The sequence below is a fragment of the Dendrobium catenatum genome, unplaced genomic scaffold (genome assembly GCF_001605985.2).
Source record: "Dendrobium catenatum unplaced genomic scaffold, ASM160598v2 fragScaff_scaffold_615, whole genome shotgun sequence".
NCBI classification, from domain to species: Eukaryota; Viridiplantae; Streptophyta; class Magnoliopsida; order Asparagales; family Orchidaceae; genus Dendrobium; species Dendrobium catenatum.
The window spans coordinates 92,487-104,594 of NW_021319077.1; the positions used below are offsets into that span (position 1 = coordinate 92,487).

The window sequence follows — 12,108 nt, forward strand, 5'->3', positions numbered from 1 at the left end:
ATTTCCGGAGGGGATGAGAAAAGAAGGTTGGAAAGAGCCCGCAGGATTTCCGAATAAACCCGCAGGTTAATAGCAAATATGCTCACAAATATCAAGTGACTTCCTTCACAACATCTACTCTTATTTATAGGCATAGTAGGAGAATGCCAACAGTCACTTCATAATTGCTTTCTCTTAAAACAAACAGCCCAAAGCTAAAACCGAAGAGTCATTCACGGGAGCCAAGAAATTCATGGAAACAAGGGGCCACAATTTCGGAAAAAAAGGGCCCAGGCGTGGAAACAGCAGCTTCCAATTAATATTCTCTATTGAATTCAGCCACCATTAAAGAGCAAGCCACGGAATTCAGCCATAATTAAGAACAGGCCACGATTTTCCAAGAAGAAAGGAGAAGGGGAAGGGACAAGGCCACTCCAAAAGTAAATCTTCTTAATGAGGTACCTTTTTGGAATAAATGAGCTACTAAACTCCAGCTTCAAGCAACTAAAAGAACAAGCTCAACGCCATGTTCTCCAAAACAGCCAACCCGAGAACCATCAGCCAACCCGTGAACCATCAGTGGCCAAGGACCAATCAAGCTAGCAAACCAAAGGTCTACCAAGCCTTATGCACAATCTACCATGATCATTGGATGATTTCCCATCATTGGATAGTTAAAAAAGAAAAGAAAATAAAATAGAAAACAAAATATACTATTGTTCAAATAAGATAAAAAGTACATAAATTCTTGATAACATCAAAATATCTTCTATATTGATTTCTGTATTTTTCAACAGGTCTTAAATATATATTTTAGTATGAAGTAGATACTTCGTGCTAGTAATTTTTCCCACCATTGTAACAACTTCCTCATTTACATGCGACATGGCATTATTGTATGTGCAGGATGTGCCTGATGATAAATGGTTTTGTCCATCCTGTCGTTGCCACATTTGTGGTGAGAGTGAATTTAACCCTGATGCTGAACAATTTACAGATAAAACAATGTTGTATTGTGATCAGTGTGAGCATGAATGTAAGTTTTATGCCAACTCATTTCTTTGAATTTTAACTCACTTATCTTATAGATGTCAATTATGCGTTCTTATCTTCTGCAGACCATGTTGGATGCATGAGAAAAAGAGGATGGAGAAGTTTAAAGTCATGCCCAACTGGAAATTGGTTTTGTAGTCAAAGTTGTTCAAAGGTTCCTTTACTTAATCTTTCCATTATCTTACTTTATTTACTGATGTTTTCTGCCTATAGACTTGAGCAGGAATTTCATGATCTTGTGAAAACTTCAAAACAAGTATTTGATCTAATATTTGCTTGTTTTCTGTTAAAAACCTATTTAGTCTTTGACATGTAAACTACTTATATTCTAAGTTCGTATATAAATCATTAAATTTGCATGATTTCATTATGTGGAGATGTTGTTAGCCTTGCAAGGGTGAAACCTTGAAGCAACGGATTTGTTCGTCACTGTCTTAAAGTCATGAGCTTGAATCTCTGAAACAAGCTTCCTCTGATGCAGGAATAGACTTGCATTTATGGAACCCTCTCAAAACCTCACATGGGGGGAACTTGAGCACTCCTTGCATCCTCTCAGATAAGGATAGCATTACCCAAAATAAAATAAAATAAAATAAACAGTAGATTCTGTTGAAGGAAAATTTTCTTTAATGAATAAATTATTATTCTTATGTTTGGTAAATATTCCCATAAAGCTCATCCATGTGTGTTTTAAGTGTCCTGTAAACAATTGTGTTTCAGCTATTATCTTGTTAATCATCAAGGATTAACCAGGCTATTAGGTAAAGACATACTTAGGGATTTGTCAGGCATTAGCTTCGGAATACTGCATGAGATGTAAATCGTCTTTCATTTTGTTACTTCTTGTTCAAATGGTGTTATCACTTTTACACACATTCCCAATAAATGGCAGTGCATTTTGTTGAATATTTTTAGCTTTTACCTTTGTATGTTATTTCTTTTCACCATATTTGAATCATTTAATCATTACTATATAACTTCTCCAAACATTTTTTCTAACGTATTTCCAATTAAATTCGTTTATGGTCGTTGTTGAATCATTTAGTCTCTTTTAAAATTGTTTTCACTTCATTACATGTGTTTAAAAGGAGTCAAAAAAAATTATGCAAAAAGCTAAATTTTATTCTATATTTGTGTATGATCTATCAATTGTGAATACATACTTAAAAAAATGAGAAGGGCACTTAATTGCTTTCAAAGGTGTATAAGAAGAAAATTACTATTATTTTGTGCTTATTGTAAGGTGATTTAAAGATACAATTTTACTAAATAGCATAGCTTAATTACCTATGCATATGATATGCCAGGGGGCCCACAAGGTGGGGCCCAAAGGAATATATTTAGAAGGTTCCTAATCAAGGGAAGTTGTTTAGGAATGTTTTTTAAATTAAGGGGGAACAGTCTAGGAAGGTTTTCTAATTATTTTATTTATTTATTTATTTATTTTTAGAAGGTTTTCTAATTATGTTCATATTGTTTAGGAATGTTTTCTAAATCATGTTTAATTGTTTAGGAAGGTTTCCTAAATTATGTTTATTCTATTTAAGAAGTATTTAATTGTTTAGAAAGGTTTCCTAAATTATGTTTATACTATTTAAGAAGTATTTAATTGTTTAGGAAGTTTTCTAAGTCATGTTTAATTGTTTAAGAAAATTTCCTAAATTATGTTTATACTATTTAAAAAATATTTAGTTATTTCTGAAGGCTTTTTGAATTATGTTTAATTGTTTAGGAATGTTTCTTAAATCATGTTTAATTGTTTAAGAATGTTCTATTTGTGTTATGGTGGCTAGGGCTATTTAAGGGGGAGTTGTCTTGGATTTAGATCATGCTATTGATGGCTTTTGTGGATGTTTATTGTAGTTTTTTCTTTCAGGGCTTTTTAGCCGCGTCTAGGTTGATTGGGAGAGCCGATTTTAGATCACTTATATATTGTTTTCTCTTATTAAAGTTTTAATAAAAAATTGGCCACCTTTTTGGTTTTACTACAGTTTTTATTGTTATTTGTTATTTTTGCTTCTAATGCGTATCAAGTTGATATTAGAGTGGTGTCTTGACCCGAAATATCAAGCTTTCCTCGCTGATTTATGTTGAGTTTTTCCTTTTCGTTTGCTGAATTTTGCTGTTTGGAGGCCATATTCACATCAAAGTTGCCAATTTTTATTGTTTAAGTCTTGATCCGAGTACTGATGACCGGAAGAAGAGTTGAGTCGTTAGGAAGGGGAAGTAGGGCAACTACGAGCGAATGTGGGATCAATGAATGAACGTATTTCAATGATAGAAAAAAGGTTTATGAATTTGGAAGATATGACGAACAAAATGATCGAGATGCAGTCGAAAGCTTCACTGGAAATTCCTAGGGCTGAACCAAAGGGAAAGAAAATTCTGGAGGAGATAATGAGAAAGCTCATGGAGATGCATTTTAAAACCCCACCGACTGTTCCAATTGCTAACCCTAATCAAGATTTGATTGAGATCCCTTTGGTTGAATCTAAAGAAAGAGATCAGACGGGAAGAGTTTGGAGAATAGAGCTCCTTTCATCAAGAGCCACCTCCTAGAGCTCCGAGAAAGGGTGAATAGGGTTTTCATATGAGGGGATAGTAGGAAGGGAGTTTTGTTGTAGACGTGCTGGAGTAATCAACCACTATGGGAGGCTTTTTGGGCAATGAGTGTGAACGATCGAAGGAGGACCGGCTGAGCCATGGGGATCGGGTCATCTGAAGAGGATGGAAGAAAGGTGGGAGTCCCACCCTCGATACATGGGGGAAACATGGAGGGATCACGACAACCGCTACACTGGACGAGGAAGAAGCTGTTGTGGCGGTGGCAAACCTAGAGTGAAAAAGTTGAAGATGTGAATAATTGAGGAGAAGAGGAATGAGAGTTCAATGAGTGATGCACAAGCTTCTTCTGAGGATAAATAGATCGACAAAGGGAATGATGTGAGGAATGAAGAGGGAAAAAAATAAATTTGCAAAGCCAAGCTGATGGTGCTGAATGGGAAATCTACTGCATCAAATTACCTGGAGAGGCAAAGATTGATGAGGGTAAGCTAGAAAATCAAAACCATGCAGTCTTTACTAGAGGGGATGCTCTTCAGACAATTGATATGAACCAGGATAACTATTTGGAAGAGGCTTTGAAAATGAGGAAGCTTTTGGAGGAATTCAATGAAGGCCATGGATTGCGCCCACCAATTATTCTTGGTACACGTGGGCACATTTTTATAGGAAGTATTTCATCTTTGTGATGATTCATGTCAAACCATGAAACAAGTTTTGTGACAATTGAAGAAAGTGTTCTAGCTACTCCTCTGAAGGTCTTCTTCCAATACAGGCATGTTGATGCATTTGATAAGATTTTTCAGATCATTAGAGGTGACATAAGTAAGGCTTCTCATGGAATCAACCTAAGTGAGGATATCTTTGTTGGATTCAATTCAACATTAAGGCAAGGAAATATCACCCACCATGAGTATATTTAGGTTGTGAAGGGTCATGATGTTGGACTGTGGGCTCCGAAAATTCGGCCCCGGCCTCCGCTCGCTTTTCTTTTTTTTCAGCGAGGGAATTTTAACTGAATAAGTTCCGGGGTAAATTTTGGAAGGCAGATGGGTTTGTAGATAAGACACTACCCAGAGATTTCGCCCTCATTTTGTGAGGACTTTATGATCTGAGTTCTAGTTTCCTATAGGCGCAAGCCCCTATAGTTAATTATCCCTCCCGATCACGAGAGAGAACATTCGATTAAGGCTAGTCGTCAATCAGATACGTAGAAATATGTGTTATCTGGCATATAGTAGCAGCATAGGTTTGGAAATTTGGAGATTTGGGAGATTTGATATTTAAAATTGAAAATTGCACCATCTTACACTTAAAGCGGATGGTGGGGGAATGGGTGATAGACCCGATCAAGATCTCATGGTTCCGTCGTTCCGGGCCATCGTGGTCCCTGGTCTACTTAGTCAAAGGAGGTAGATTCACGGTAAAGTAAGCTGGGTGGACGGAGGCCTGAGTGTTTCGCCGGACTCAACAACTTGGGTTGAAGAGGGTAGCCGTGAGGTTGATCTGAAGGATGGATGTGAGGCTACAGGCGTGAGCTTCCACAGGTGGACGGGTGGAGATGGGTAGGTAGAGGCTGGAATAGTAGAATCGACGAGCTGTTGTGTCGAGGAGCTTCAGTCGAATCAGCGGCAGAGGCCTAGCCGGAGAGAAGCTAAAGGGGACGGGTCGTTGGCTGTAGCAGAGGTGGTCCGGTTGGAGCAGTGAAGAGGGAGGTCGAAGGGTTGCAAAGGAGGTGAGGGATTTCAGCTCTTCGGCATGAAAGCAAGATCAGAGAGCCGAACATACTGCCTCCCCTCTCATTTTAACTCAAGTAAACGACGCTCGAGGCGAAGAGACGCGAAGCAGACGTCCGAGGATATTACGGGATTTCCGGGATTCAAAGCAGGATTTAGTTCAGAGTCTTTGACACAAATAAGGTAAGAGCATTAATTCGGATTTGAGATTTTTGTATGACTTGCTAGTTTAGGTTAAATCCATTGGTAGAGATAATAATAACATGCTATTATAAGCAATGTCATTAATTAAGCTGATAGTAACACGGCTATCAATGAATATGACTTTGATTTTTGTGCATTTCGGCTTGAAATGCATGTAATCACCTCGTGTAGCGTGTCGAATTTGTTGAACATAGACATTAGACAAATTGGTAGTGCATTTAGTGTATTGACGATGTCCCGGTCACAACGAAGCAGTTCGTTTTGCGATCGGACATCGTTTATGTGGCGACGAGGCTTAATTCCCTCGAAGTGCTCGTTGTCTCGATTTTCGCGCAATACCTCATTTGAACAAATTGGCGGTGCATTCATAGTATTGACGGTGTTTCGGACGCAATGGCGCCGTCTGTTTGTCGATCGGACTTCGTTTGAGCATCGTCGAGGCCTCGTTTCCCTTGTAATGCGTGCCTTTGGATCATATGCGAATCGCTTTTGAAATTTACGACGCTACCTTAAATGATCCAATTTAATCAAATAAAATGTATATTCCTAATGTCGACGACGGTCCGGACGCAATGAAGCTGTCCGTTTGTCGATCGGACTTCATGTCGTCTCCGACGAGGCTAATTTCCCTCGTAACACGAGTCTTTGCATCATATTTAGATTGTCTTTAAAATTTGCGACACCATCTCAAATGATCCAATTTGATCAAATAAAATATAGAATCTTAATGGCGACGACATTCCAGACGCAACAGTGTCATCCGTTTGTCGATCCGACGTCATTTGATCAGTGTCATGTTTTAATTTTGGGTGTCGGTCGTCCCTTTTGGCTGATCTCATCCGGTTTGACTGCGAGGGGCCTCGACCTAATAGAATTCAATGTTCGGATCGCAATGCCACTGTCTGTTTGGCAATTAGAGATCGTTTGACCCTTCAAGTGACGTGCATCGCTAAGGCGTGTATCGCTTTATTCATCAGTTTGTGTCCTTTCTCGCGTGGTTTGAGGTATAGGGGTCAACATGGACTCAACTAAATCTCCCTATTTAAAGCAAAGATTTTCTGTAACAATGTATAACAAATACTTAGCAGAGATATCTATCAGTTGGGCCACCAATTTAACTTCTTCCACATGCTTTCTTACTACTTCATGATTGTAGGGTTCTATGCTAGCTCAATGATGGTTGTTATCATAGTCCACATTTTCCTCTATAGTAAGTCTTACCTGTCATTAAGTGGGCTTGAGTTTGCCATTATGAAGCAAGCACTGATGATAGGAAATAATCCTTTGAAGGTTGGTATGGCATCTCAATCTATCATCCATCTTGGTCTATTGATGGCCTTACGTATGGTTATGGAGCTTGGGCTGAAAAGAGGATTCAAAACTACTTTGGGTGACATAATCATCATACAACTTCAATTGTATTTAGTATTCTTTACATTCTTGCTTGGAACAAAATCCCATCACTTTGGACGGACAATCCTACATGGCGGAGCAAAATATAGAGCTACTTGACGAGGATTTGTTGGTCGACGAGAGAAAAAGAGAGGAAATTGAAGAAGGTGGGGTTTTCCAATTGATGTGGAGGGTTGTAGTCACGGGTGTTGGAGTTCATTTGAGCAGGCAACTGCAATATATGGGTGGATGTGGGGTTGTTGTCACGAGAGGGAAAAGAGGGTCTCTTGTGGTTTATGGATGGGAAGATCGAGAAGAGCTAAAACTGGAGAGAGGGTTGTAGATAGTAAGGGATCACAAAAAAGGAAGTATGCGACTAGTGCAGAGGGAAGAGATCGAGAAGGGTAATAGGATAATTTTTTGATAGGTTATTTTTTATTATCTAATAATATTATTATTCTTATTTTAGATTAGGGATGGGACTTCACTTGCATGCGCGATGTGGAGTGGGAAGGGGGTTGGGGTCGAAATTGTCCTGATTTTTTGGTGCTAAATTTCGTTGATCTCTCATATGAATTTCATTTCTCCTATATATTGAAATTGCTCATAATCTTTCACGTGGGCACTTTTTTGAAATCTTCTCATGCAATGACTTGGATAATATGTTTATCCTTAGTATTTTCAACCATATCGTTCAAGGTGCACCTCAAAATGAGGCGCACAATGAGCGCCTCAAGCCTTGAGCCTCGCTAATGTCAGTTAGGATGACGCCTTTTTTAAATGAAGCACACGCCTCGAGGCTTAACACGTCGAGGCGTTTCGAGGTAGAGCCTCATTATTATTAAGTTTTATAATTTTTATTATATATTATTATCAATAATATATATACTTTATTCTATTATATAAAGAGAAGGAACTAATTAGTTATATGATGAATGAACAAGGTTGTTATGTTTAATACAAATTTGAAAGATAAATACTTCAAATTATAGATTCGAATAACTGATGATGATAAAATAAATCTTTTGGTTGCTAATGATATATTTTATAATGATGAATGGATAATAGCAAAAAATAGTAAAATATTTAAAATTAGTTATATGACGAATGAACAAGGTTGTTATGTTTAATAAAAATTTGAAAGATAAATACTTCAAATTATAGATTCGAATAACTGATGATTATAAAATAAATCTTTTGGCTGCTAATGATATATTTTATAATGATGAATGGATAATAGCAAAAAATAGTAAAATATTTAAAATTGAAAATGGAGGATTGCATTTGATGATGATAATAATGAAAATATTAATGCTAATATTAAAATGATTATTGAATTGATAATAACTTATATTTCACAAGCAACTTAAAGAAATTAGCAAAATGTAGTTCAAATTTAAAAAAATATCAAATGTTGATTTAAATATACTGTATTACTTTGTTGTGTTATTAATATATTGCTTTGTTTTATATTGCATTGAATCAAATATTAATTAATATGGAGAGTTAAAAAATGTTTTAATTGAAAAATGAGAAAAGGATTAAAATGGTCTCTCAATTTTTTTGAGGGATCAAAATAGTCTCTAACTTTTTTGAGGGATCAATATAGTCCCTCAACTCTTTAAAATTGGATTTTTGCTCCTAACATCTAACATTGGAGTTAATAATATAATATAAGGGTATTTTGGTCATTTTATTTAGATATTTATTAGATGTAAATTTCAAGTAATTATAATTTTCTAAAAAAATTATTAAATATTTTTTTAAAAAAAAATTAATAATAATTTTAGTCATATTTTATAAAATATGATTGATAAAAATGTGTGACTAAGTTGAAAATAATAACTATTTGTATTTGATTTTTCTAAATCAATAAATATCATATTTTATAAAATATGACTCAAATTTTTGAAATTAAAACTAAAATTATTATTTATTTTTTTATTAAAGAAAACGTTTGATAATTTTTTTTAAATTATATTTAATAAATGTTTAATTAAAAAATGATCAAAATACCCTTACATGTAACACCATTAACTTCAATATTGGATGTTAGGAACAAAATGATCTAATTTTAAAAAGTTGAGGGACCAAATAGTTGGGAACCATTTTGGTTTTTTTCTAAATGAAGAATGTTTAGAAGATGACAAAGAGTCTGAATTCAAGGATGATCTAATTATTACATACGAGGGCTATTATGAATATGAAAGTAAGAACAAGTCTGTCGTGGATTCTAATCTTTATGGAGTATTTAGGTTTTAAATGAGTGTTTACTTTGAATTTTATATCAAATTTTCATTACAGAATAGCATTTAATATTGAGATTTGTAGTTTATATCTTCATAATGACTATTTTAATTTTGTTATTTTTATGAATTATTTGTAAGTTCATTTGTTTTTTTTTTTTAATTTTCTTTATTTTGAGGCTTACGCCTCGGTCGTCTCGAGACTTATGCCTCATCTCGCTAAGGCAAAACGCCTCGATTTCCGATTTTGCCTTTTTAAACATTGTTTTCAACATTATGGATCTATCAACGCGCATCATTTTGCTCGATAAGCGATGCTCCAATGGTTTTGATTTTGATTGAAATGTTTCGGATTTGTTTAGCTCAACGCTAGATTCTTCCTTGGCCTTTGGCGTTGTTTTTTGCTGTGTTGAGTTGTGAGTTTGTATTGAGTCAACATAGCTGAAGTTTTCTCTTATCATCCTACTAATTTTCTTCATCATTATATCACATTGATTCGTTCTGTCTCTCTTTCATTTTGATCAATTTTTATTGAGGCAAAAAATGTTCCTATATTGCTAATATTTGACAAATGGATTTTCTGAGTAGCTTCTTTCTTTGTAGATTTAATCTACCCTTCCAAGTTATAGATTCTTTGTTGATTTTGACATGTGTTGCTACTGTATATATTTAGTTTGACCATCTTTCAAGTTTTCATCAGATTTATTCAATATTAAAATGCACAATATTTCATGACTTGTTATTGTTGATGTTTTTTGTTATCATTTTCGTAAGAAACATATCCAAATTTTAACGGGGATAACATACCTATTTTAGTTCGTTGTTTATTAAGTTTCCAATTGGTAAGACTTTTATAGAATGTTGAGAAGACAGGCATAGTTTCACTCTGTAGATTCAATTTGATCAATGTTAACTGTTCTGCAGATATTTCTTGATCTCCGGAAGCTTGTAGGAATATCTAAACCGACTGCTGTTGAAGGTTTGTCATGCACCATTTTGAGATCTGGCAGAGATTATAGGGCTGGCTGTCATCAGTTTGATTCTGAGGTACAGGCTGAACATCATAGCAAGCTCTGTGTTGCACTCAAAGTACTTCATGAATGCTTTGTGACTATAATCGAACCCCGTACACAGAGTGATATTGTTGCAGATATTCTTTTCAGTAAAGAGTACGTAATTTCTCTCATATCTAAAGCTCTTTTTTAATTAATGAAGCTTGTTTTTAGCTTTTCATGCTAGCTTAAATTGTTTTTGAGGGGATTTGGACTTCACCTTCACTTTGGAAGACAAATGGAAACACCACCTAAGTTTCGCATTAGTTCAGCTAATATAAAGTTTGTATATGGCATCAGTTATCGTGGGCATAATTTGGAAAAGAGCGTAATGCAATAAAATCTTGATTAAGGGACTACAAGAGAGAATTTCATTAGTCAAATTTGAATACATATGATTGTAGTAATTGTAGGTGGTGGTATGGTTTAGTCTTAGAATATAATTACCTATTTTAAGGCATCCTTGTGATAGGAAATACTTGAGTTCGCAAGTAATCATATCAGATCTACTTGTGTTTGCAAGCAAACCCAACCAAAATTCGGTAAAACAACGAGAAAAACGTAGAAAACGTCGTGGAAGAAGAATCACACAGTAGCAATGTCTTATAGAAAGCAAAATGAAGCAACATAAAGCAAGATACAAGAGATCCTCAATTCGAGAGGAGGATCGTCTCTCCCAAATTTCTAGGCAAGAGATGTCTGGAGCCCAACACCAAGAACCCTAATATCCAATCAATCAAAACACGTTTTCTCTAATCCCTCTCATCTTCTTTAATACAAGATCTTTCCTAATTTAATTTCCTTCCCAATCCGTAGTCGCTCCCTCCGTTTGAAAATTCAATTTGTTTGGAATAATGGGGCCCGCCCATTAGGCGAGCAAACAGAGGAGACGGACTCCTTCTGCCTCCTATAAACTAAATGAGCCGGCTGGACCGATTCCTTGTGAACCAGTCTAACAATACCGCCCTCTCAAACAATCACCTTGTCCTCAAGGTGAAAATCAAGAAACTGATGTTTCACTATCTCATAAGGTTCTCATGTGGCCTCGTAGTCAGGGAGGTTCTTCCATTTGATTAGCATTACCTTAGTCCCATCTTCTTTCTGGCGAACCCCCCAATAGCTCCAGGGGTTCCATGATCACCTCTAGATCCTCTGTAAGTGTCGTCGGTAACTCGGGGCTGGTTGTATAATCTCCAATGGTCTTTCTCAACTGTGATACATGAAAAATCGGGTGTATAGTCATTGTTGATGGTAATTTTAGCCGATATACAACTGCAACAATCTTCTCCAGCACTTCATAAGGCCCAAAGTACCTTGGAGCCAACTTCTCATTCCTCCTGTTGACGACTGTCTTTTGTCTATATGGTCGGAGCTTCAAGAACACCCTCTCCCTCACTTCAAACTGGATGTCCCTCCTATACCCATCAACTTGTTTCTTCATAATTTTTTGAGCCCTTAGCAGATGTCTTTTCAGCTCTTCTAACACTCTATCCCTCTCCTCCAAGTACTTCTCAACTGAGGAAACTAGGGTACTGCTACTCCCAAAGTGTATCAAGTGGGGAGGATCCCTTCCGTACAACACCTTGAATCGAGTCATCTGAGAAGCAGAGTGAAAGAGGTGTTGTACCAGTACTCGTCCCATGATAGCCACTTAGCCCAGAGCTTGGGTGTCTCCGATACGAAACATCTCATGTAAGTCTCCAAGCTCCTGTTCACTACTTCCTTTTGGCCATCCATCTGTGGGTGGTAAGCTGTACTCTTCTTCAGAACTGTCCCCTGCAGCCTAAACAACTCTCTCCAAAAATGGTTGAGGAATACCTTGTCTCTGTCTGATAAGATCGCCTCAGGTACTCCATGTAATCTGACCACCTCCCTGATCAAAGC

General features: G+C 36.4%; 1 protein-coding gene across 1 annotated transcript in view; it reads left to right on the top strand.

The window, feature by feature from the left end:
* The window catches only part of LOC110107923, a 72,130-nt gene that overhangs the window by 41,270 nt on the left and 18,752 nt on the right, over positions 1 to 12,108 (top strand). The window contains exons 3-5 of the mRNA XM_020838371.2: positions 886 to 1,015; positions 1,098 to 1,186; positions 10,097 to 10,341. Of these exons, the coding sequence (XP_020694030.1) occupies positions 886 to 1,015; positions 1,098 to 1,186; positions 10,097 to 10,341 (464 nt within the window). The remainder of the gene's footprint in view (positions 1 to 885; positions 1,016 to 1,097; positions 1,187 to 10,096; positions 10,342 to 12,108) is intronic.